Source organism: Bos taurus, chromosome 2 (assembly GCF_002263795.3).
Source record: "Bos taurus isolate L1 Dominette 01449 registration number 42190680 breed Hereford chromosome 2, ARS-UCD2.0, whole genome shotgun sequence".
NCBI lineage: Eukaryota > Metazoa > Chordata > Mammalia > Artiodactyla > Bovidae > Bos > Bos taurus.
The window spans coordinates 23,620,723-23,646,829 of NC_037329.1; the positions used below are offsets into that span (position 1 = coordinate 23,620,723).

The 26,107-nt window shown below is 44.3% G+C and overlaps 1 protein-coding gene and 1 long non-coding RNA gene across 4 annotated transcripts in view; one reads left to right on the forward strand and one right to left on the reverse strand.

Moving 5' to 3' along the window:
• Positions 1–26,107, reverse strand: part of RAPGEF4 (Rap guanine nucleotide exchange factor 4) — a 330,219-nt gene that overhangs the window by 13,041 nt on the left and 291,071 nt on the right. For all 3 annotated transcript variants that reach the window (NM_001192902.1, XM_015474949.3, XM_010801907.4), the window contains 12 exons: positions 25,472–25,622; positions 23,651–23,739; positions 22,909–22,939; positions 22,613–22,691; positions 21,337–21,483; positions 19,176–19,273; positions 12,931–13,056; positions 12,339–12,517; positions 9,059–9,149; positions 4,914–4,964; positions 4,044–4,131; positions 3,562–3,626 (listed from right to left, as the gene is read on the reverse strand). In NM_001192902.1, coding sequence (NP_001179831.1) covers positions 3,562–3,626; positions 4,044–4,131; positions 4,914–4,964; positions 9,059–9,149; positions 12,339–12,517; positions 12,931–13,056; positions 19,176–19,273; positions 21,337–21,483; positions 22,613–22,691; positions 22,909–22,939; positions 23,651–23,739; positions 25,472–25,622 — 1,195 coding nt within the window. The remainder of the gene's footprint in view (positions 1–3,561; positions 3,627–4,043; positions 4,132–4,913; positions 4,965–9,058; positions 9,150–12,338; positions 12,518–12,930; positions 13,057–19,175; positions 19,274–21,336; positions 21,484–22,612; positions 22,692–22,908; positions 22,940–23,650; positions 23,740–25,471; positions 25,623–26,107) is intronic.
• Positions 1,463–10,205, forward strand: LOC104971159 (uncharacterized). Its single transcript, XR_804759.4, has 2 exons — positions 1,463–1,708; positions 8,683–10,205. It is a non-coding gene; the product is annotated as an uncharacterized lncRNA (long non-coding RNA).

Below are 26,107 nucleotides of genomic sequence, written 5' to 3' on the forward strand. Positions count from 1 at the left end.
CAATACCCAAATATAATGATTCAAAACATTTTTCTTCCTTTATAAATTAGCTTCTGTTAATGTTTCCAGAAGAACAGAGGTTTTCCTCAGACTTCTCATTCCAAATAAAATGACTATCTTAAAATAATATTAATAAATAAATTCACCTAGATATGGGTATGTCTGAAATAGAACCAACCTCCTAATACAGCAGCAACTGTGGCTATCAGCATGCTTCGTGCAGCCTGGGGTAGTGGCAGCCGGCCAGCATATTATCCTCTGATCCATTGCTAGTCTACCTCCTAAATGTTATAAATATTCATGTATGCCATAGAAAGCTACAAAGGGCTTTATTCAAACATTTTTTTGAATACTCCTTTATGTTTCCCCCAAATGAAAGAATGTCTGTTTTTTTTTTTTTTTTTGCATAGGATCAGAGTGTGAATTCTCTTTTGTTCATACTCATAAATCCTGAAAACCAATATGCAACAAATTCTCTAATCCTCATTTCATACCCCAAGGGTGAAGAGGTTCAAAATAAAAATACTTAGGATTGGCACAGCAGCTCACTGTGACTGTGCAATGCTGCCACCAAAAAAAAGCATCTGTGTCCCCAACTACCCAGGTGACTTCTGCCCCGGGCAGGGACTCCCTCAAGGGATACAGCCTACCAGCCCCATGAAGGCTGCCAGCTTTGCTCACCACCGTGGCCTCGCTGATGAATGAGGGGCAAGCTGCGCACATATCAACCTGGAAAGGGAAACAGATACGTCCTTCCCCAGGAATACAGTACTAACAGCAGTCACTAGTGGGAGTTAAGTGGCGGTGGTGGTGGTATGGGAGCAGGGTGGGCTAGCTTATGGGGAGAAAAGGTTAGAAAAGTTGGCACCAAGGGCCAGGCTGGTCAAAGCCAGGTTTAAAAAACATAAATCCTTTTTTGAAATTCCAGTTCATTTTTCAGTAACACCTAACTCATGGAAGGGCAGTTATAAAATTCAGCTTTCTCACACTGTGATTTAGCAAATGAAATAAAATGTATCACTGCTGGAGCAGAGAACCATTATAATAGTGCTCTTGCAGTATTCTTTCTCCCCTTTTCTTTCATAGTAATTACAACCCCTTAATTTTGAGTGGGGCATTGGATACCCAAAATAAGGGCTACATGTTCTTTCTTTTCATGCGACTATGTTTTTTCTGTCTGATAAAAGGTGAGCCAAGTGGTTACGTGCAATTCTGGGTCACATCCCTACAGGGAAGAAGCAGGTCTTCACCTTTTTCCTTTCCCCCTCCCTCTAGCTGGAATGGGGGTGGTGCTGGTCCACCATCTTGGACCATATGGATGGTGAAATGGCACAAGAGAAGAAGGCTGGAATTGTGACTGCTTCCTGGAGCAGAGCTGCCACACTTAGACATGTAAGTGAGAAAGGAATAGACTTATCTTGCGTAACCCATCATTAATTCGGGCTTCTGTTATTGCAGCTGAACTGCTATCTTAGCTCTTCAGTTGCTTTCAAGCAAAAGTGGACTCTGTCAGAGCAGGCTGTGAAGGACCTCTCTCCTCACTGCCAGGCATGTACGAACACACTGCTGTGGGCATGAAGTACAGAGATGGGGCAGGGGAACTCCCTTAATGTCCATTAAATACGGTCTTGACTTCTCCTTCCCAGGTTACAGATGCGACACCAAGATCTAAAGATCCAGATGAGACAAATTTCATCCTCCTTGACAGGTATTTTTGCTTTTCTTGTTTGTTCTGTTCAGTTAACATTAATAATCAAAAGTTCTAAAGCTCAATCAACTCTTTAGGAGACTGACTTCTACGCCTCTGTGCACATGTGTTTTTATAGTCAAATGGTTGGCTTAACCACCCTTTGGTCTGTATTTCTGCCTAAGTGATCTGGAAGGTTCTTTACCTATTTGCTATATCTTTCATTTCTGGAAAACAAGTTTTCTCTTGAGAAATTAGGGAACTATGTTTAATTCTCCATACTAATAAGTGAACAAATGTTTTTACTTTGATCATAGAATTATTCAACTGACACAACAATAGAGATGTTCATACCCTACCCTTGGTGTGGGTGGAGGGGGAGACTGCTAAGAAATATTTGCCCTCTAGCACAGACTTTAAAGAATCTGTACCAGAGGGCGAATTCAGTTGGTAAGAATCTGCAATGCAGGAGACCTGAGTTCAGTCCCTGGGTTGGAAAGATTCCCCTGGAGAAGGAAATGGCAACCCACTCCAGTATTCTTGCCTGGAGAATCCCCTGAACAAGGAGCTGGTGGGCTATAGTCTGTGGGGTCACAAGACTCAGACATGACTTAGTGACTAAACCACCCCACAGAGTGTCCTTGAGGAGTGTGGACTCAGGTGCCATTTCCTAAGAAGCTTAAGATGCAGGCCCTGGTGCCCAGCACTTGCTGCTGTTCTTTACCAGGCTGAGCTTTGCGATAAGCTCATTCTCAAGGCTGAATAGTATGATCTTTACAGGATGACTGTGGGATGTTTTGAATTCTCCCAGAGTCCCACATATTAGCTGGATTTCAGGAAACAGAACAATTTTTCTGGTAAGAATGCTTATAACACTCTATGACTTCCAGGAATAGTTAAATACCCTGGCCCTACCAGTGATTCCCCAGGGGTAGCTGGGGGGTGGGGGGCACCACCCCATTTTCTGTAGGGGAAACTGACCCATGGAGAACTTAAGGGACAGCTGCAAAGTGATGAAGCTGACTCTCATGCCTCCTGAACTCTCAGCCCTGGGCTTTTCCTGTGGTGCCACATTCACCGCTGCAAAGTATACCCCGGGCACATGCTCATCCACACAGAGATAATATCGCACCTCCCCATCCATGCGGGCTGCGGCCAAAGGATTTAGAAGACAATGGAGCATGCCATGAGCATGCACTATGTCGCTAAAGAAAGGCTTTGGCAAGACCTGCCTTATTGCTTCACAGAAGATGAGAAAATTAACTGCAAAGTAATGAATGCTTTTTTGGGGGGCTGGGGGGTGGTGTGGGAGGGGCTGGAAAACAGTGAATGTGCACCACTTCCACACAACTGTTCCCTTCTAAAAAAATTTTGTTTTCGGTTAAGATGTTCAAGTTCCCGCCCTGAACTTGGGTGAACTTTACTGGACTAAGGAGCACACATTCAGGTGACTGACTGCTCTGTAACAAAGAGCTTCTGTAGAGCTGCCTTTTACCTACATGCACTGAAGTCAGCCTCAGCATATCAACATTTCAAAGGCATCCTGCGGCGGTCTAGCTCCACAAACAACAAAACAACAGGGAAGTCGCTCTGGAACATTCGTGCATTTTAGCAACAGGCAGCGGAGGACGAGGCACACGGCAAAAAAGCTAGCTGCCGCTGAGGCCGCAGCACAAACACCATTCAGTGTCACAGAGGAGACTGACAGACTAAACGACGTAGCCAATTTGAACCGAGTATTTCAAAACTCCTTTATGTGTAACTAGCTTTTCAAGGTGGCAGCATATATGGAAATTATTTCCTTTATTAGTACAAATGCAAATTTTTATTTTAAAAAAACATCGTCATTAAGGTTAACAATACTGTACACGTACCATTTTTTCAAAGTTTACGAGATTGTCAATGAACGTCTTGTTCCCCTCATGAGTAAATGTCATATCTGCAAAGAAATAAAAGTCACATTCTAATCACTAACAGAAATATGTCATACAAAGAAACCACAATAGCACCATTAGATTATGCTGAAGGATTTGCATAACACTGCAGCTGAAAAAAGCCGATAATAGTTCCTTTTATGTTAGGTGTTTAACTTTCTAAAAGCATTTTACCTGAGCTTAGTTAAAATTTCCAAACTAACCCTCTGTTTCACTCTCAAGTCTTCCAAACCACACACAGACTCCCGCTCCTGCAATAATCTTGCCAACCCTTTCAGAAAAGTCAGGGCAGAGGGGAGACGCCAAGGAAGGTGGGAAACTCGGATCATTCTTCCCAAGGAGGTCAATCTGATTAGGCACCTGTTCCTTTTCTTCCCCATACACTCATCACTGGCTCGTCCTGTGCATTTCCTTGGAATTACCTTTAATGAGCAAAGGCATGAAGGGGATGAGAGGAGGGTCCAATTTGGCTACTGTCAGCCTGTAGGCCCTGTGGTTTCTTGAAGGATCCTTTAGAGAAACAGAGATGCTGGTTAAGGACGAATGAAATATACACCACCCCCTTCTACCTCCTGACCCAACCCAGCCTTGTTATCTCCCAATCAGGTAGTTCTGAATCAAGTGTAGCTACAAAAGAAAGGTAAATTTAGTTAAACAAATGGATTTTTGTTTTAAAACAACTTCCCGTATGACAGGAAAATAAATAGATTTTTTTGTTTCCTTTCTTTGTTGAAAGGAAGACACGCCTCCAGGGATCTAGGGAAAATATCCCCTTTGAGAGCCAACACAAAATGTTAAACAACCCCCAACCACAAGAGTCCCCTTCTCCTGGGAGCACGGCCTCCTTCCGGGGAGTCCAGCTCACCCTCCTAGCTGCTTTGCACTGCCAGTCTCGACTTGCCTTCTCTGAAACTCTCCTATGACTCCTGCCAAGTCCCACTCACTCCTTTTCTGTGAACACCTCCCTGCCGATGGGGAAAAATAATTTGGCAAGCCAAGGAAAATGCAGCTTCCAGACCCTGGCCAACCTGTGCTGGATGGAAAGGATCCCATTACACTGCTTTTCTTAGTTATACAAATTGACCTTATGTGGGACATAAGTCCTCTTTAAGTTAGGACCTGAGAGTGCCATTCATTAGTCAGACATGCTTGTTTTAGCAGCACTAAAATGGGATCATAAACTTCTTAAAGTCATACAAGGACAGATAAAATTCCTGAAATGAGAACTTCAGCTAATCAGAAATTGGATTAATGCAGACAGTGAATGGAATAAAGCAGCCACTGTCACTTACCATTAAACTTTCAAACTCTGCATAGAACTTCTTGAACTTGCTTGGCAGTTTCTGTTAATGAAATGAAAATGCCACACTCATATGTCAGATTCAATATCTAGATATGTATCGTGTGTTACCATTTCGAGGGGAAATGTACTTCTTTTGGCTCTTAATCAAACATCTCTAAGACAGGCTAGACTGTAATCTGTCTTGTCATTTGAGGATAATCTTAAGGATCTCATCTTTTAAAAGTCTTAACCTAGTTGAACCTAAATTAACTATGGATGCTTTTGGTCTTACTGCTTTCTATAATGTTTTCTGAAATGGATTATTCATAAAGAGGGCTGTATTCCCGGACTACAAGTGGTTTGGCATTAACTGCCCCCCTGCCCCCCACACTGTTTTAAACTCTCAGATTCCCACGATGAAGAATTTAGAGATTATTACAATTAAAAGTTTTAGAAACTACCTAGTTCAACCCTCCTCTTCCTTTACTATGTAACCTACAAGAGAACAGGGATTTTTATCAGTTTTTTTACGGCTGTATTCTCAGGGCCTAAAAGAGTAGCAGCACTATGTCAGGTACATAGTAAATGCTCAATACATATTTATTTGGCTAGATTAAAACTGTGTTTTATAGACAGAAGAAATTAACCATCAGATTAAATGACATGCCAAAGTCACACAGCTGGTGATGGTCAGAGCCTCTGTAATTCACGTCTCCTGCCTCCTTTTCTCGTTTCTCTTCTCTGCGCTACGCTTTCCTACACAAGCATTTCTCCCACAGGATTTCTCAGCCCTGCTCTAATACAAAAATTGGTAGTTCTCTCAATTTAGTAATTTCTCATGGTTTTATCTTGGCAGATGATTCAAAACCACTGACTGTAGCCGTACATTTACACCAGTAGGTCAGTGAGGAATCATTTTTCAATCTGTTGGTTCTCACTTTGCTAGGTCCTGAGCCCATAGTGAAGCTGAACTTTTCTGACAGGGCCACCCAAAGAGCAGTGTGATGCTCCCTGTTCCAAGACCACGAAGGTGCTGACCAGGTCGGCAGCCTCGGATGCCCCGCTCAGTTCTGCTTCCCAGTGACGTCCACTGGCAACAAGTGACTCGCCTGTCAGGCCTCTGCAATCCCCTCAAAGCTCCTCTCTCTTTTCTCTCTCTTCTGTGAATGGGTTTGACCTATTCCCATTTAAACACTGTTCTTGTTTAGTTGCTGAGTCATGTCTGACTCTCTGTAACCCCATGGACTGTAGCCTGGCAGGCTTCTCTGTCCATGGGATTTCCCAGGCAAGAATACTAGAGTGGGTTGCCATTTCCTTCTCCAGGGGATCTTCCTGATCCAGGGACCAAACCCACTTCTCCTGCTGGGCAGGCAGATTCTTTGCTGATGAGCCACTGGGGAAGCCCTTAAACACTGTAGAACATCTTCTTTTGTTTCTAGGAACTAGTACCCTCATAATAAACTCATTGTTCTAGTGCCTCTTTTCAAGCTGGGTTTCAGGGAAACTTGATATCCTTGTTTAGTGGGGAAGTTCAAAGGGACGAAGGCTGGCATGGACATCAAGGGATACAAGAGTCTCATGCCCCATGGAGCATTCAAATCACCGTGCTCAGTGATAACTTTCCGTGAACACAGACAACTTATAAAATGAGGAGTTGACGGGACTTCTGGTTACGTCAGTCACTCTAGTTCTTTCTTTACTTAGCTGGCTTTTGGGTCAAAGGCAGGAGTGCACATGCGAATAAAACTTGTGTCTCTCTGTACTATTATCTGTGCACACCCCATGGGCTTCCCTGGTGACTCGGTAGTAAAGAGTCTGCCTGCCAGTGCAGGAGACATAGGTTCAATCCCTGGGTTGGGAAGATCCCTGGAGAAGGAAATGGCTACCCACTCCGTATTCTTGCCTGGAGGATTCCACGGACAGAGAAGCCTGGTGGGCTACAGTCCACAGGATTGCAGAGTTGGACACGGCTTAGTGACTGAACAACAGCAACGATAACAAAATCCACACCCCATGCTTCCAGAGCAGGGGTTCTCAAGTGGAGTCAATTTTTACTAACCCTCATTTGGTAATATCTGCAGACCTTTCCTGATGTCAATAGTGGGGTGGGTGGAGGTGCTACTGGTTATACAGTAGGTTGAGGCCGTGCATGCTGCTTAGCCCCCTCCATGGCACAGGACAGGCCCCTCCACCCTCATGCATACAACAAAGAATGATGCTACCCAAAGTCATTACCACTGGGGCCGAGAACCTCGGCTCTGGGTCCTCACTCCCACTGGCTTTATCTCAGATGAGTCTTCTCCTCTATGTGGAAGCATCCCCTATGCCACATGGTCTCACTCCATTTTCTGTTTTGTTGGACTGCCTCCCACCTGCTCTCTAGTTCCTGGAAGGCAGGCACTGTCCCTCAGGCTGCCGCTGCTGCTCACTGCTGTGGTGTGGGAAGTGCGTGGGAGGGGGTCGGCAAGTCCAGGAAGATGAACCCAAATCAGAGATGCTTGAGAATGAAAGCTCTCCCTGCAGAATGACCCAGTTCCATTTCACTTTAACAGATAAAGGCTTATACACGATGCGAGGGGGCTCTCCTCTTTGCAGCAGCATGCAAGGGTGGGAACACAAGCTCACAGACTGATGTGTTTCTGCCTCTCCTTGTGGAATGAAGGACTAGATGATGCAACTCCCTGTCTTGGCTGCCTGCACCCCATTCCCTCCACCCCCACCCCCCGCCCCAAGCAGCCTCCTGTTTTTCTCTTTAGACCACAGGAAAGGGAACTCTGAGGGTGTTCCTCCATGCTACAGCCTTAAGGTCTAGCTCCTATTTTGAATACCTAGACCTGGCCTTCCCCGACCCCCATGAGCCTTCATACCTTCTTTGATTTTCCCAACCAAATCATTTGGACTCTGCAAGAGGATTAAATGCTGGAAACAGGTAAAGGAAAGCAGACTCTCTGAGAGGTTACCCTAGATTTCCAAAGATTCCAAGAGCCGTGGGCTACAAGAAGGAGAGGCTTGCACCCTGGCTTCACGGCTCAGATTTCTTGACAGCATTAACTTTCACTAGCTGGAAGATGCCCGGGATGTGTGGCACACGGGCCTCACCAATTCCCTCATTCCTATATTCGGGGGATGAGCTGCTGGGTGCTGCATCTGCCTGGAATTTTCAGAGAAACCCAAGACAGAAGGACCTGTAAGGACCTGTTCTATAAACAGTGGGAATGCAGAGGCGGGACAGAGGGAGAAAAACAGATTCAAGAGGGAAGTGGGGAGGAAAATGTTTCAAGGAAAACATTTAGAGATGCAAACAGCTGACTTCAGGACTTTTTTAAAGCATCCTTGCGAATTAAGTCTCTCTCGTATACTCCTTGCCCTCTTTTTGTGTCCCACTTACAGACACATTTTCTATTTTTAGTAAGAGCCTATTTTTGTGTCTGTGTTCTATAAGAGATTAGTATTTCTTTGACTATATACCACATGTAAGGGGTCAGGCATATTTTGAGTACTTGGCTAATTAAAAACGAAGCTGTTCTCTAGCACGAATAACCAACTGTCAACAAAACTTTCATTGTATTCGCCATAGAAATTCACCACACACCTGCTTAACTTTGGCACCAAACTGAATTCTAGCCAACTGTTGTTCCTTCCTACCCACAGAGGTCTGCCAGGTAGTTAGGAGATACTTGGTCAAAGCTGGGCCAAACAGTTGGCCTTCTGGCTAATTCGCCCAGGAGCAAGATGACTACTTGGATAAAAATGGATCTTCTGTCCTCTCTTAATTACAGATACAGCTTATTTCAAAAGCAAGAGGCAGACACCAGAGAAGAACAGGATCTGTGAGCAAGACCTCTGAAGTTAAGCAAGCAATGCTGTTGATTCCGGTTACACCTAGGAACTAGACTTATTATTATTTATATTGTATACAGCAAGAAACTCAGACCCCCCTCTTTCTCTCCCCACTGCATTGGACAATGCCTTTTATTTATTTATTTAAAATTCACTCTCAGATGCAAAAGGAGACAGATCACCTCCCTCAAAGTGTCCCACCTTTTCCACTGTTACATAAGTGTGAGCGATACTTCTGTTAAAAAGAGCTCACTGGTGAGCTTGTGCTTTTGTTCTTAAGGCAAAAGTCACAGCTGGGTCTCTGCTGGTGCTTACCTCCCACGTCAGTGCCAGGCGGCTCACAGCTACATTACTTAGTCCCATGACGATGGCAAAAAAGGAATTCAGATTTTTGTACTCCTTACAGCTGAAACACAAGAGGCACATGTTGTAGTAAAATGCCACTTTGGAGAGAGATAAACAAATTAGAGTTCTATTTTCTGATGGTCATTAATAGTCGTCAGGACTCCTTTACAAGAACAGGCACTGATAGATTTAATGCTTTAGGTTCCACTTGGGTGACCATGATCTGCTGTTTGATTTTTCTTGCTGTAATATTAGAAAGGTGATGATATTAGCCATCTAGGTTCAGGTTTTGAGAAGGAATTTCAAGACACCTACACTAGGCATTGCTATTATAATCCCAAAGCTTGCTAAAAGCCCTGTGGACCTGGAGGAAAACATCTCATGGGCTAGGAAGAGACACAGCAAAATGTCCTTGGAGAATTCCAGGTCAATGCTGGACACCTCAGGCTGTGGTAGCAAGAGAGGGAAATAAGGAAATGACGCTGCTGCAGCCGCCAGGGCTTCCGGCTGCCATGTAATGCTTCTGATTCGTTGAAAAATATCAATTTACAAATCATGATCCCTCCAGTGCAGGAGACCGGGGTTCAATCCCTGAGTCAAACGATACCCTGGAGAAGGAAATGGCAACCCACTCCAGTATTCTTGCCTGGAAAATTCCATGAACAGAGGAGCCTGAAAGCCTGAGATTGCAAAGAGTTGGACATGACTGAACACACGCACACACAGCTAATAACCTAAACAAATGACCAAAAAATAACCTTATTTTTCCTGTAATTTTTCAATGTTGATGAAGCCGATCATTTTGAATCTGTACTTATGCCATTATTAGCTTTTATGAATATATATTTGGGAATAAGAATATTTTGGAACAAGACCAAGGGTTCTTTCCAAATTGCAACATTTAGTCTAGGTGCTTGGTTTAACTTAAGAAGAAAGAAAAAAAGGAATCTTCAACTTCTTCATACCCGCTCCTTGCAAAGGGAAAGAAGAATTCATTTTGCAATGAACACAAATCCTTTACCACAAATCAATATGGTTATCTAAGTTGACTACATCATAATTAAATCTTGTTTGGATTAGCATTTTTGCAAGAGGCTAATTAAATTGCTGCATTTGCTCCCTGTGTTCTCCTTGCAGAGTGCTTCATAAATGGTCTGTGTGGAAATGGGAAAACAGATTTAGAGAAGCTATGGCTTGTCTCTCGCAGTGCTGGGGGAAGCGGTGGGGCTTTATCTGTGCGGGCTGGTCAGGGGCTGAGAGCAACTTCAGAGACCCCAGGCTGAAGGTGGCGAGGAGGGTCATGGACACGGCTTGCCTTCGTCCTACGTGTGTGCCCATGAGAGGACATGCAGGACTGCAGACCTGCTTTTGTGCTCACTGCTCTGGTCACTTGATCACCCTAGGTAAGTCACGAAATTTCTCTCTGCCTCAGTCTCCCTCCCCTGGAAAAGGCAAGGATAACATTTGGACCCCCAACTTCACAAAGCTCTGGGCAGGCCGAAGAGCTTCAATAGAATATATGGAAGTTCTCCGAAAATAGCACGCGAAACATACTTCCTGCCACGAGGTTTACATCTAATGCGTGAAGATCTTGGTTTCTGAGTCTACAGTCTTCTCCAGCTGGATTGTGTGAAGAGTTCTACTGTGTGGGATAGTGCAGCTTAAATAACATTTAAATAACAGAAGTCAATTTATCCTGAAGGCTAAATTCACCCATAATCAGAAGGAAGAGAGAGATAAGAAAGGCAAAAACATTAAAAAAAAAAAAAATTCCTGAGTTCCTGAAAGACTCTCCTATGCTGCTGTGTAGAACAGCAGCGTCAGGCCCCTACAGGTTTTCCATCTCCATGTCTGTGTGCAGACTTCCTCTCCTCCCTTGGTGCACACGGCCCTGCCAGGCTAAGGTGAGGAGAGGAGGTGCCCTAGAGAACAGGGAAGCACATACTCTCACAGCTTCCACAGTCATCTCCTTCCAGATAGAGACATCTGCCCCTGCAATCAGCCGATTCAAGGCTCCTGGGAAAGTGGCTGCACTCTGAACCAGAAATGCATAAGCAACATTTTACCAAATCTTTCTTTCAAAAGGCATATTTTTTTCCAAATTAAGAGATACCAGCATTTGAATCCAAGGGCTTTGGATATCCTGCTGAACTCCCAAATTTTTGGCAAAATAATTCAAGGCATTTGGCAAGCTGGCATGTGCGAAATGTCAAGCAGTGGTTGCTTCTTTGTTTAGCTCTGGAAATTAGACTCTGTATGGGATCTAAAGTTTTTGGCTCAAGCAAACTGCCCAGCTGGGGTCACTTGTGCTCCCCACCTTCCTAGGCTAGAGCTCCCTGCTTTTAGAAAGGAAAGACATCTCCCAGCCACAAGCTGCATTTAGCATTTTATTTTTAGCACCGTGGTGATACCAAAAACATGGAAGTAAACAGGAGGTTGTCAGGCATATCTAAATAGCAGGAGAAGATTAAATTCATGTCAGGGAGAAATCTAACTGGCCCCTGCAGTAAATAAATTGTTTCCCACGAAGTGCTGTTAAATAGAATATTTATAAGACGCTCGCTTTTTCTGATGTTTGTGGAGATGATTTTCATGGGCCAGGTTAGCTCGTCTTTATGCATTTTATGGATTTTATCCTGGCTGAGTTGGAAGCACGGTTTTACATGCATGTTCCCACTGCCCTCTACTGGCAAGAAGGTGTCAAGTTAGACCTCGACTTGCCCAGCCTTTAAAACAGAACTTTTGCAGCAGAACTTTGCTGACAGAGCCCTTAAACTGAAGGAGGCACACAGTCTCAGTAGTTCAGAGCAAAAAGAGGTCATGATTTTAACTTGAGCATCAGTCCTGTAGGATGTTAATTTATATATTGGTGTCACTGTTACAAAAGCTAGACAAAGCACAGCTCTCACAAGAGTTCAGTAATTCTTAAGCCCCTGTGGTTGGTGTGTTAGTTGCTCAGTCATGTTCCCAGACTCTTTGTGACCCCATGGACTGTAGCCCACCAGACTCCTCTGTCCATGGAATTCTCTCGGCAAGAATACTGGAGTGGTCTGCCATTTCCTTCTCCAGAGGATCTTCCTGACCCAGAGATCGAACCTGGCTCTCTTGCATTGCAGACATATTCTTTACCATCTGAGTCAGCTGGTGCATAAACAGATTTAATATCTCACTTTGCTTTTTAAGGTGTAATCTAAGGGGACAAAATGAAACCACAGCTCAAATGTTTTTCTCTCCCCGAGTGAATACTTACTGGGCTGCGATCTTAATAAATTTTTTTAAGAGCTGAACACGCTTGCTAGGCTGGGAACAAAGGCAGATCTCAGTGACAACCCAAAACTGAATTTCATTAAACCTCCTCAGGAACAAATCCAAGTTTGCTGTGGTCTTTTTAAAATGATGCCTTCCAAATGTGTGATAGATTAGCTCCAGCTAGAAGAAAGGAAAACAGTGTCACATCTTTGTTTTTAAATCAAAACACCAGCTTGCTCCTCCATTTGACGTGGCAAATTGACACTGGTCAGCAAACATGAATACAATCACTGACTGGCATTCAACTTGAACTTCAACTTGAAGACCTCAAGGGCTCAATGAGGCTTGCTGAATACTGTAACTATAAACTAGGTGCTATTAATATACTCAGGAAGACAGAGCTTATTGCAAATCATAAAGATTTGTCTTTACTCTCAAAGGCTTCATAACAGGCTTTATTAATATACTCAATATTTTGTGCAAAAAAAAAACCTCTTATGTGGCTTTAACATTGCAGCACGTATTCACATTTGCAGGCAACACCAGAACTGCCATGATACCTATGAATGCATGCTCTCAATGGAGCACCTTACCTCATGCACACAGTTGAAGAGCTCCCAATCATAAATTGTCATCTGGTAGGCCAAATCTTTGGAGCTCATCAGTTCGAAAGTTCCCATTGTTCCAACAGTTGGGCCCTCCTGTTCTGGCAAGGGAGTCTGTGAATAATAATATGGAAATATATCAGAATCTCAAAACAGACAAGCTGAATGCTTGGGACTTGGAGGGGAGAGGATTCTGAAGATGCTTTAAGGAATACCTTGAAACTTTGATTTTACCCAGAGGAGAGAAAAGTCTTTGCTCTTAATGCTCACTTGCCTCCATGCATTTTTATAGTAACCATTATCCCTCTAATCAATTCCACTGACTGAAAAACATGGACCATGGCAAATAAGATTCAGTGACAACTGACCTATGGAGGTTCTCTTCTGCTTGGGCCTGGGAGCTCCCTGGAAACAATTCCATTTCCCCGGCAAACATAGAAGAAGTTCTGGTTCCCACTGAGGCTGCTCCAAAGCAGGTACTAGCTTCGTGGTTTGGGCGTTTAGCTACTTACTATGGCAGGGGCTGGTGACAGTGGTAAAGCTCTGCATCTCCATCTCTCATAATACACTGCCTGGACTACTCGGTGAAAGAAGGATCTGTGATTACATGGGATTATGTGTGATGTTCAATTCCTCCACTTTCTGAGAGATGTAGAGCCAGGAATGATAGTCACGTGGTCATGGTGTTTGGACCTAGGCATCAGAAAACTAAATTCTGCTACTTTCTGGAAGACCCTTGGTCAAAATTTTCCATCCAATTTATGTACTTGATTTTTACTTTACGAGAAATGAATTAGGGTGCTTTTCCTTAATAAAATGAATGATTTGTATATACTAGAAACTTTACTTATAAACCCATTGATCTATGATAACAGTTTAAAGTTATAAAAGTCACATGAATTAAAAGATAGTTTCCCCAGCATGATACAAAACATATTTGGATATCCAGTATTTAGGTTGGAAGTTCTAATATTGTTCACACTCTATCATTATGCATCATTGTCATCATCACCCATAACCTTGACATTCTCTAAATCCTGCTGCTTTCTGGGCATTTGAAAGTTTGCAGTTTAACAGAGGAATCAGCTCTGACCTGTGAGTACAGCACTGCACGTCAATAAAGAATCAGCTGTTGGCATTTGTTTGCATGTATGTATAAAGGGACAGACTTTATACATACATCAACAAACACCTGACTCCCAGATATATGGAAAAACAGGTGAGGAAATGTGAACGGGCTTTTGAGAGGTAGTGGGCATTTGGAATGAATACGTAGCCTTAAGAGGCTCTTAGAAAAAGAAGCTGGGCTTTAAAAGATGAAACTGGGCAGGTTTAGAAGGGCAAAGTTTTCCCTGAGTATCCAGGATGGTGGGTCTTAGGTTGGAGGATGGCAGCAGAGGCATGAAGGTGGGGATGTATCATCAGACTTGCTTGGCAGGAACAGAGAGTTCAGGGGAACAGAATGGACCATGTTAGAAAGCCTTGGAGTGCTCCATGGGAATTAGGGTTTTGTAACAGAAGGGTTAGTGCCTGTTTCAGAGAGCAGCAGACCCACTCTAATTACATAGACTTGGATGATCCCCTAATCTGTTGACTGTTTTTAGCTCTTATGAGTTGGGGACCCATTACCTAGTACCTAGATACCACTCTAATGGCAGAAAGTGAAGAGGAACTAAAGAGTCTCTCGATGAGGGTAAAAGAGGAGAGTGAAAAAGCTGGTTTAAAACTCAACATTCAAATAACTAGATCATGGCATCTGGTCTCATCACTTCATGGCAAACAGATGGGGAAAGAGTAGAAACAGTGACAGATTTTATTTTCTTGGGCTCCAAAATCACTGTGGATGGTCGGTGACTGCCGTCATAAAACTAAAAGACGCTTACTACTTGGAAGAAAAGCTATGACAAACCTAGACAAAAGCACAGACATCACTTTTCTGACAAAGGTCCATTTAGTTAAAGCTTTTCCAGTAGTCATGCATGGATGTGAGAGCTGGACCAGAAAGAAGGTTGAGTGCCACATAATTGGTGCTGGAGCTTTTAAACTGTGGTGCTGGAGAAGACTCCTGAGAGTCCCCTGGGTAGCAAGGAAATCAACCCTGAATATTCATTGTAAGGATTAATCGTGAAGCTAAAGCGTCAATACTTTGGCCACCTAACGCTAAGAGCTAATTCATTGGAAAAGACCCTGATCTGGGAAAGATTGAGGGCAGGAGGAGAAAGGAGACGATGGAAGATGAGATGGTTGAATGTATCACTGACTCCATGGACATGAGTCTGAGCAAAGTCCAGATGATCGTGAAAGACAGGGAGGCCTGGTGTGCTGCAGTCCATGGGGTCGTTAAGAGTCAGACACGACTTAGTGACTTAACAACCACCACCACCTAGTACCTAGGCTTGTTAGGAGAACAGGATGGGAATAATTGAAGTGTGGCATGTGAGCAAGTGCCCAGCACAGAGGTGGCCCCACCTTCCCAGCTGTGCTGTGCCAATGCAGAGGCACAGGAAGAGTGAGGAGCGCAGCACCTGTATGTACGAGCCAAACACAGTTGTTGCTGATTCACTCTAGGGCAGGAAGAGCAGGGCACACAGAACATGGAAGAAAAATCATTATTCCAAAGGTTCAAAACTTAGGGAACTGACTTGAAGCTAATGGGCAGGTCGTTTATGGAAACAAGCAGTATGGTTTCAAGCAGGGTAGGTCTCAGGTAGGAATGTCAGGAAGCTCTTACACGCTCAGCAGGAGGACTCTGTTTAAGGCTCTGGCTGACTGTCCACATCCTGCCTTCCCTCTTGCCTGTTTGCTCTGCTTTGGACCTGTCCTCTATTCCTTGGGTTTGCTCTTTCCTCAGTCTGAGTCCTCATCTCTTTCCCTTGAGGTCTTACAGCTTTCACAGAGGGGATAAATTAGCCCAACTACAGGGAAGATGGCTGAGCGTCAAAGAATTGATGCCTTCAAACTGTGGTGCTGGAGAAGATTCTTGAGAGTCCCTTGGACTGCAAGGAGATCAAACCAGTCAATCCTAAAGGAAATCAATCCTGAATATTCATTGGAAGGACTGTTGCTGAAGCTCCAATACTTTGGCCACCTGATGCAAAGAACTGACTTAATTGGAAAAGACCCTGATGCTGGGAAAGATTGAGGGTAGGAGGAGAAGGGGACGACAGAGGATGAGATGGTTGGATGGAAGGATCAACTAAATGGACATGAATTTGAGCAAACTCTGGGAGATGGTGAAGGACAGGGAAGCCTGGTGTGCTGCAGTCCATGGGGTCGCAAAGAGTCGGTCATGACTGAGTGACTGAACAACAGGGAAGATGCCATAGAATACTTTTAGTCGTGGATGCTAGTATATCATCCTGAATCTCTTTTGAGAGAAATAGAACCCCCTGTTGAATCTCTACTTTTTATGAGTGAACAGGGCTCACCAAGCAAAGGGCAGGCTGACTGCTTCCCTCCGTGAACCACCAGGGAGCAATCTGAGCAGTGCAGAGGGCTCCTGCATCTGAAGGGGGAATTACATGCTGGCCCCGCAGGAAGCAGATTCCTGGACCATTTTCTCCTAGATATCCCTGTGGAAATTTCCTACAGGTGAAGCACAGAAGAACCTATGTAGGGTCTGCATTACACATACAGATCTGAAAAGTCCCACACAGAGGCAAAGAACTCCTATAGACTTGACTGCTCTTTTTGAGAGCTGATTGCTCTGTTAAGCTTGGACGGAGTGATTAGGAGAATAGCACTCTTATGCTCCCAGTGTCCTGATGAGGAAACTAAGATATTAAAAGGATGTGCTGATTGTCAGTGACAGATGGCTAAAGCAAGCTGCCACCTCAGCGTCCTCTTTCCTCGGGCTCCCACATGCTGTACCCAGCTCTGCAATGGCATTTGTCATACTGGATGCCATCACACTCTGGTGTCCCACACTACACTATGAGCTCCCTGAGGTGCAAGGACCGTGATGGATCTATTTTCAAGACCATGTTAGAGCCAGAATCATCCACGACACCAGGAAAGATATAGGTTAGGCCCCAAAGAAGAACCTAAGGAGCTAGTGAATGGATAAAAGTAGAAGCCAATTACAGTACAATGACGTTTTACTGTAAGTTGCTCTGTACTAACATTTATGCTTAAAATGTCAAGAAAGTAAAGCTCTAGAATCTGAGCCCTTAAGCGACAAGAACAAACTGCTGGCACTGCTAATTCTAGACAGCACTTCGGCACTATGGTTTGTTCTGTTCCAGGCTGTTTGTGTTAGTTTCATCTCCCAATTTGACCATGATTATTGTCAGGACAGAGGCTCTGGGACATTGGTGCAGTGTCACGCAGATGCTGGCACTTCATACTAAGTATGTGTTGATGGATCAAAGGTCTGGCCAGCATTCTGTCCTGCAGAGTCATTCTGTGTATGACTCTTCCTGGATGGACTGTCCTCAAATCTTTAGAAAGCCGGAAAAAGAGCTTCATGCCTACAGTTTTGTGACCACTCCTTAGAAAGGATGGCATAACTGGTAGGCCAGGGAGTGGCAGAACACCAACAGGGAAGAAGTTAAGCATGTTCACGTCCAGATACTTGCTGCAAAGCAAGCTCCTTGCAATTACGCATGACTTAAAATGGAAGACTAGGAAGGACTGACAACTTGTGAGGCTGCAGGATTGTGTGCAAATAAACAGAGGCTTAAAAAGTTAGTATCTTCCCACAGAGAGCTGGAGATGGTCCACATTCTGCATCTGCACACCATGTCACCAGATACTGCGGCCAAGAACCAGCTGGCAGGAGAGGCCCAAGCCCCAAGTGGCAAACGCATCACACAGCACCTTCAGCAGGTCTGCAACTAAACGGGCTTTTGCTGGGTTTTGCTACCAGGAGAGGGTAGTATGACTCATTCATGCCATTTCCCTCCCAGTCTCTCAATACTGGGAAGTATTTATTTTCAGAAAGCAGTGGATGTAGATAATGAAAAATCCATTTAAAGGACTGTGAACAGACTCAGATCAGACAGTGCTGGTGGGTGAGGGAGGTCAGGAGAACTCATGCCCCCTTTGCAAAGTTCCTCTCCAGGTGAATTCAAGAAGTCACAAAATCTGCTTAACCTGTGCAGCTGCACAAACTAGCTCTCCCCAGGTCAGAAGGTCAGAATCACAATGAGGCTAAGCAAGCTCTAGAAAGTCCAAGGAGGGGAATCTTGATTTACCTACAACATCTGATCTGATTACACTGAACGTATTCATGCATCACTCATGTAGTTAAATTCTCCCCTCTAAAATGCTTCCTTGGTGGCTCAGTGGTAAAGAATCCATCTGCCAGTGCAGGAGTCGCAGGTTTGATCCCTGGGTTGGGAAGACCCCCAGAGAAGGAAATGGCAACCCACTCCAATATCCTTGCCTGGGAAATCCCATGGACAGAGGATCCTGGCAGGTCCAGACGGTCACAAGAGAGTCAGACATGACTTGGAAACTAAACAACAGCAACAAAATGCAACACACCATAGTGCTTGTGTCGCACTTTTCTTAGTAAAGAAGCCCTGTGTGTCTAACAGATGGAAGAAACTAGTCCTCTGAGCTGGCCCCACGGGCTCTCGAAGATACTCCAGTAGCTACTCATTTCCATGCCTAACTATTGAAGGAGAAACAGAAATGAACCCCACCAGAGCATAAAGGAGAGAGGGCCACACTTGTTAACACAGTTGATTAAGCCTTTACTCAGAGAGCTGTGTGGGGCTGTGAACAGTGTTTTGGAGACTTAGGGAAGACAGCTGGCCTCTGATATTTCCCGCACAAGATGGAGAGAGCCCTTTCAGGGAATGGCATTTTCCCTGGACCGTAGAGTGGCTCTTTCATAATGCATTTCTACATCCCCCTAAGGAGCAGGATAAATCGCAATGTCTTGCCTTAAAAAAATTATTTCTGTCCTGGTCTCTAAGTGTTCATGTTTTTTAATATCAGTATTTAAATCAGGGACATTTCAAGGAGGTGAATTACTACAAAGAGTTCTGAAAGCTTAATTATGCCCCAATCATAGTGCAACTTGGTGAATTTCCACAAAGGTAAATCTAAAGCTCAGAGCGTCTCAAATGAACACCTGAGGCTTACCTAATAGACCGGAGAAAAGAAAAAGACAAGTAGCATTCAAGAATTTTTTTAGCAACTGAGTTCAATGTGACTGCAAAATTAAGCTCCAGACAAGTTTTTCTGATTGCACACGCTGCTCCAAGGCGGCCATCCACACCTACCAGTGAATCGAATTGCTCTCGCGGGCAAGCAAACAGACGTCCATTAATGGTGAGCGTTGTAAATACTGAAACATCATTAGGTTTGAGCACCACCTTTTCTGTGAACATAAAAAGCATGAGATTGCCTATTAAATGCATCTGAGATTTGCTGTACTGCCCTAATCACACCAACAAATTGCCAGCTTGGTGAATTACTGGAACATGCGGAGTGACTGCACAAAATACTGTACTGAAGGGATCCACTGAATAAAAAAGACACAGCAATCACGCAGGCACACAACACTCAGGATGCCATCAGAAATGACCCCAAAACAGGGATGAAATACCCGAGGGTCATTTACCCAGTTCTGCATACAAAAACCGCACCTGCTACTTAAAAAACAAGTTCTGCTTCTAGATGGTGATTAACGCCCAGCCCTTTGGAGATGACAGTATCACTTTTAGAAAACTTAGGGGGCTTTCTGAGATCCCACATGACTTTCGAGGTAAAATTTATCACTATTTTTTTCACTCATTCCCTAATTTGGAGGGCAACTGCATTATTAGATAAAGTCTCTTATATTTAAAATAGTTCATACAAAAGATATTTATTTAGCATTTACTATATGCTGGACACTGCTCTGGACACTGAGGATACAGAAGGGAATGATAACAACAACAACAACAAAATAGTCCCCAAAGAGCTTACATCGTAGTGAGGGATGCAGACAGTGACAATGCATCAGAGAGTAAGCAGCGAGGAGGAGGCAACAATAGAGCAGGGAGGGAGCAGAGAAGGATGGATAAGGGGGAATCAAAGAGAGGAAGGAGGGGGCCTCCATGAGACGACGACAGGAGAACCTGAAGGCAGTGAAGGAGGCACCTGGGAAAACTATGGCGAGAGTGTGCCCGAGGGCTCATGGTGGACAGACAGACGTCCTGGGTCATGTGCACCAGGAACAGAAATGGAGGGGGATATTTTGGGGAGCCAAGATATATTTAAAAAGTCTGCCTCAGTGGAATAATTTGTCTTTAAATGCGGTAGAAATGGCCTCCCTCGGATCCTGAAGGATGCTCCAATGAGTATCAAATCATTGCTGGATAAGCAAGCCTCATGGCTCCCTCCCACAGCCTCTCGCTGCAACGCGTGCAGACCCTTCTCGTCACCTGGACGGTGACTGTTTATTGTCTCCCTCCTCGCCAGCCTCTGAGCCACGTGGAGGCACAGGCTCTGCATACACCTCCCCTCGTGTCACAGCCACACTGAGTGGCCAAAAATACATGATGGATAAAAGCAGGCAGTAGTCAAGTAATCCTGTGGGGGAAAATACTCCTCACTTTGTCGATGAGCTGAGTTCCTGCCCTTTCTACTGGGAAAGGAGGGAGACATCATCAGCCAAAAAGAACCAGCCTGTGACCACTGCTAACTTCAGACTCATGAAAACCTGTAGCCTTTAGCCAGAAAAGCCAGGTGTCCTCTTGGGGTCCACATGTCTCAGAGCTCCAAGGCCTTAAACTTCTTTTTTTTTTTGGTCTTAATTAAAGTATATTTGATTTATAGTGTTGTGTTATTTTGGGGCTTCCTTTGTAGCTCAGATAGTAAAGAATCTGCCTGCAAAGCAGGAGACCAGGGTTCGATCCCTGGGTCGGGAAGATCCCCTGGAGAAGGGAATGGCAACCCACTCCAGTATTCTTGCCCGGGAAATCCCATGGACAGAGGAGCCTGGTGGGCTACAGCCCATGGGGTTGCAAAGAGTCAGACATGAATGAACAACTAAGCATGTTGTGTTATTTCAGGTATATAGCAAAGTAATTCAGTTACATGTATATAGGTATTTTTACACACACACACACACATATATATTTTTTCAATTCTTTCCTATTATAGGTTATTACAGCATTAAGCTTTTCTGTTTAGGGTTTATAGGAAAACTCCAGGCTGACATCCACACCAGAGACCTCATTCCAGCTTCCTCTTCATCTCTTTCTGCTTCAGAGTGGGCACCTACTGGATAGGGGATATTAAGACACTAGCCCAGCCCACTTCTAACCACCTTCATTTCTGTTATTTGTGGGAACACACACGGCACCCACTCGTCCCTTTGGATCAGCTTGAAAGGCCCCACTAACTGCCTGCCAGGGTTCTGTTTGCTGGCATATCCCCTCTACAGAAGGCTCTCACCTCCCCCGGAACTCATCTTGACGATGATCAGGCCTTCCCCGGAGCCCAGTTTGTCGGCAACGGCGCTGAGGACTTCCTTCACCGAGGCGGCCACCGGTACCCGGATGGTTGTGTAGGTGTGGTCCACGCAATAGACTTTAAACAGAACTATTGGGAAGAGAGCAACAATAAGATGAATTGATCTTGGGAGTTCTTAAAAAAAAACTTAAGCTATGCAAAATGTTTGGACGCACCCTCCAAAATGTGCATCGCCTTGCCATTCTTATGACTTGTATTGATTTGTGCTCATGGATGCCTACACTTGTCCTCCTCTAAAACTTACCTTAGAACAGTCCATGACTGCCAATCCCAGTTACAAAAACCACAACAGATAGTTGTGGAAAGCCCACACACAGGTCATGGGGAAAGAATGAGAGGCATGTTTAGGCAAGTTTTCAGGGTCTGCCCTTGTCTGTGAGTGTTATGTGGCAGGCAGATCACTAGTTTCCCACTGCCTAGTTCAGTGGTAGGGAGTCAGCATGAACACTCTTGCAAACAGGAATGCTTCTGCCTGGGGTCATGAACATTCGCTAAGATTCCTGTTCACTTGTCCACTGGTGTATGTACTCTGAGGCCTGGGCACATGGCTTGGGTGGTGTTCAGTTCAGTAAATCTGCATGTGGTTATCCACATGTTCAGCTCTGAACACACAAGTCCTGGAAGTAATTCCACCTCCTGTAATTCTTGAGTTTGGGGCACCCCTAAATTACAACATTCATCTGTGGCTGAAGATGAAAATTTCATCATGATCATTTTATTTTGCCTGTGACTCTTCGAAGAAATCTTAACCAAGCAAACAATAGCAGCTGGTATTTGGGCCTTCCCGATGGGTGCTAACGAGGTAGTGCTCAGGGCTGGGGGCACTCTTCCTGGGCGGGAGCCCTGCTCGGCAGGTGAGCAGCTGACCCTGGTGCTCCACCTCTGAGAGGCATCTGCAAAACACCAACCACCTTCCAGCCACCTTGACAACTGGCCCCTGAGATAATCTTTCTCTCCTTCAAGGAAAGGTGGCAGTGGGGTAGAGGCAGAATCAGAGAAGTGTGAATAAGCACCTTGGCTCCAGGTACCAAGTTCAAGGACAAAAATAATTGGAATGCCAAAGGGCACCTCCAAGCAAACCATCTGGAGTGCACAGAGAGCCAAGAAAAGCTATTCTGTGGGCCCAAGGGGTGACACCCAGAGGGAAGATTTCATTCTGACTTTAAATAATCTACACATGCTGGAAAAGAAATCTCACCTTCATCAGAGCCACGGATAGGCTGGCGCTTCTGGGCTCTCTCATCGCCTGTGTTGAACTGTTGCAAAAGAACTTTGTGCTGTAAAAATAATAACAATAGTAGCTGCCATAAGGGGAGGATGACAGATGAATATCTGCAACTCAGAGGACACATGCCTGAGAAGCAGAGTCAAGAAATAAAGAAAACATATTTTGTATTTACAAAGACATCACTGTCACATATTGCGATGTTGTATTTCTGGAGAACTGTCAGTCTACAGGGCATAATTAGAGAATTCTGATCCATTGCCACTGACCTTCTTTTGTGGCGCCTTTGCATCTTCTGAACTACGAGAAACAGAGAAAGCACATTATTTAATACTGTTGGTACTATTAAATGGTTTCATTTGTATATAACTTTAATCTTGTGTTAGAAATGAAATCACAGCATCCCTTCAGGGGGCAATTTGAGCCTCCTTATTTCAACACCAAGAGGCCAAAGCACAGAGGGGACAGCTAAGAGATCAGCTTTTGTCCCAGGCAGATCCCTGGTCTAAGTGAGGCTAAAAGCCTGGATTACTCACTCTCAAAGTCTATCTAGGAGCCAGTATTTAATCAGTGGCTCAAAGGACAGCATGTGCAAACCTGTGTTTCCACTTAGAGGACACGAGTATTCACCATTAACAGCTTTGGCAGCGTAACGCGAATTTCCCAGGTAAGAAATTCTCTTCAAACTTTGCTTAAATTCCACTGACCACTGTGGTGTTGGATTCCCTGCCTTGAACCAAAGGGACCCAGGTTTATTGAGTCAGACGTTCAAGGAGGATCTCTGGCTCCCCAGGCTTTCTCTGGGCAGCTGTCCGGTGCAGAAGGCAGCTGAGCAGATTCTCCACCCTTTTGTTCATCTGGCCTGACTGCACCCCCTCGCCTGAGGCCCACACCACTCAAATCAGCTTTCACCCTTTGTGGGGACAAAGGACTTTTTGGATGATGATGTGATTGAGAGTCAGCAGACACTTACTTGGTGAAAGCTCACCCCAAAGCCAAGCCCTTCCTTACATTTGCTTGACAATCTTCTCCAGCTCAGGCAGTTGCTCCTTGAGGGCGGCAAGCATCCGGGCATCATCTGATACAGACACATAAAACTCCTGTAATTGGCAAAGGTCACAGGCTTTTAACAAGAACTGCAAAAGGTACGTAATTCTGCAAAGAGCAACAAAGACATGTCCCTATGTCATCTGCCTCACTAGCATCTCCAGACCATGGTTTCATGGACTAGGGACAAATAAGAAAATGTTACAGCATGTCTAAATTCAACATGGCAAGTGAGGAAAAAATTGTGGAAACTGATGGTACTGATGCATGCGTTCCATTGTGAGTATAATTAATGCCACTGAATTGTACACTTAAGAATGATTAAAATAGCAAGTTTTATGATTGCTGTGTTCTACCACAATAAACAAATTTAAAAAATTTAAATCGCAAATGAAGTGTTTATATGATATTTATACAGAAGGCAAAGCAACGCAGTATTCTGGAATGGGTTATTTTATGGTCTTTAAGAGCACTTCTTTCACCTTAATCTTTTTTTCAGGGGAATTTTAATATTTATTTTGAATATTATTTTAGTATTTGTTGTTTATTTAATATTTACTACTAGTCGTGGTTAACTGTTGGTGGTAAAAGTACAGCCATGGTTTTCAGCACTGCACTGAAGTTTTGTGGAGTTTATGTCACTAACTCAGGACTCTTCACTGATGTCCTGCGATGGTTCCACCCACTGAGCAGCAGAGTCCCTGCCCTGCTTTGTGCAGGGGGCAGTGGGCTCCCCAGTAGAAGCCGAGAGCTCTGGCAGCAGCAGCATCACCATCATTCTGACTCATCTGCAAAGTGGTCCTTTACTCGAAGCAATGGGTAGAAGCCATAACCCAATGACCCAAGTGACTATTATTCCTATACATCTTCAAAATCTTTCATTCCATAGTCTTGAGGGACTCTCATTATCCACCTTTCCTCCCAGCCTCATTTCTCTGCCTGCCAAATGATATGACTAAGAAGGAGTGAGTGGGGATGTTTCTTTTGGATAATTCATTCTTAAACAGACAGACTGATAAAGCTTGAAACAGAAATCATGTTGCCTTTCGCCTGCACAGAAGTAAGGTCCTCATCTCAGTTTCTGAGGACAGAGTGAATCATTAAGGATTAAATGCTCAGGTCACTGTTGTAACGTGGGCTGGAGTCATGGGAAGGAAAAGGAAGTTCAGCTTAAATCAGTGTTTACAAAGTAAATCATGGCCCTTCAGAACCACTTCGTGGACCTAAGAATTCTTTAATAAAGTTATCTGCTCCACTGTACTCAAAAGCATCACCATTTGATCTAGTAATCCCACTTCTAGGAATAGAACCAAAAATAGACCTATTTGTACAAAAATGTTCATTATGCTCTTCTAGGAAAGTAAAAATGGAAATGATATATTCAACAATATGGGAAGAAATAAATATATCTGTGGCATAGCTACTCAAAGGCCATCAGAAAATTTTATTAGACTCTACTGACATAGAAAAATCCTTACATAAAGTAGAAAAGGCATCCTGTGAAATGATGGGTACTATGTTGGTTATAACTACAGAAAATATAACAAAGAAAGCAAATAAATGAAAATACATCGGAATGCTACTACCAGTTACTGAATTAGACTGGCAGGATAATGGATGATGCTTTTCTTTATACTTTTCTGATAGTACCTTTCTGATGAATGAACATGTTAACAAAGTCTAGAATTTGCGCTTACTCTGTCTCTAGGGAAGCTGCCATGCCTGTGGGTGGTCCCTGTATTGTAGGACAAAGACACACTCTTGGAAGGGATGATCCCCACCTACCTCCAGGAAAGCCATGGCCACGTCATCCTCTTGTAGGATGTCTCCATACATGGCAGCCCACTGCAAAACCAGGCGGATGACTCGCCTCTTGTTGTTGAGGGCATAATCCATTTTCTCTTGTTCTGTACCTTGCGAAGGCTGTGCATGGTAAGTACCAAGGAGTCAAGGAAGAACATTTAGCCATTTCACTGTGCTACAAGCAAAGGTAGAATGACAGATCCCAGCTCCAGGAAGGCCTTTTGGACTGATGGAATTTCTTCCTTAGGCCCTCAAGAAAAGCCCCACCTGCCTAAAAGTTCTGGACCAAATGCATACAAACCCAGCAGACTTTGCCTTGATAGTAGCCCAAAGAGTTAGACGTGCACGGCTCTACTGGACTTGTGTGTTGATAAAGATTCTCGTTGCGCCTAGCTTTGGCTCCCATCACACTCCGTACCTGCCCCTTGCACTGCCTTCACCTCTGTGGGTGGTAACGCTTCCTGCCGTTGGGCCTCACCAACTCTCTTTGGCTCCCACAATTCTGGACACATCTCTATATTATATGCACTTCAGTCAAACCCTTACAAGTGGGTATCTGGTCCTGGAACTGTGACTGATATAAAAAGTACATGGGAAGGAAGTGAGGCTGAAGATAGA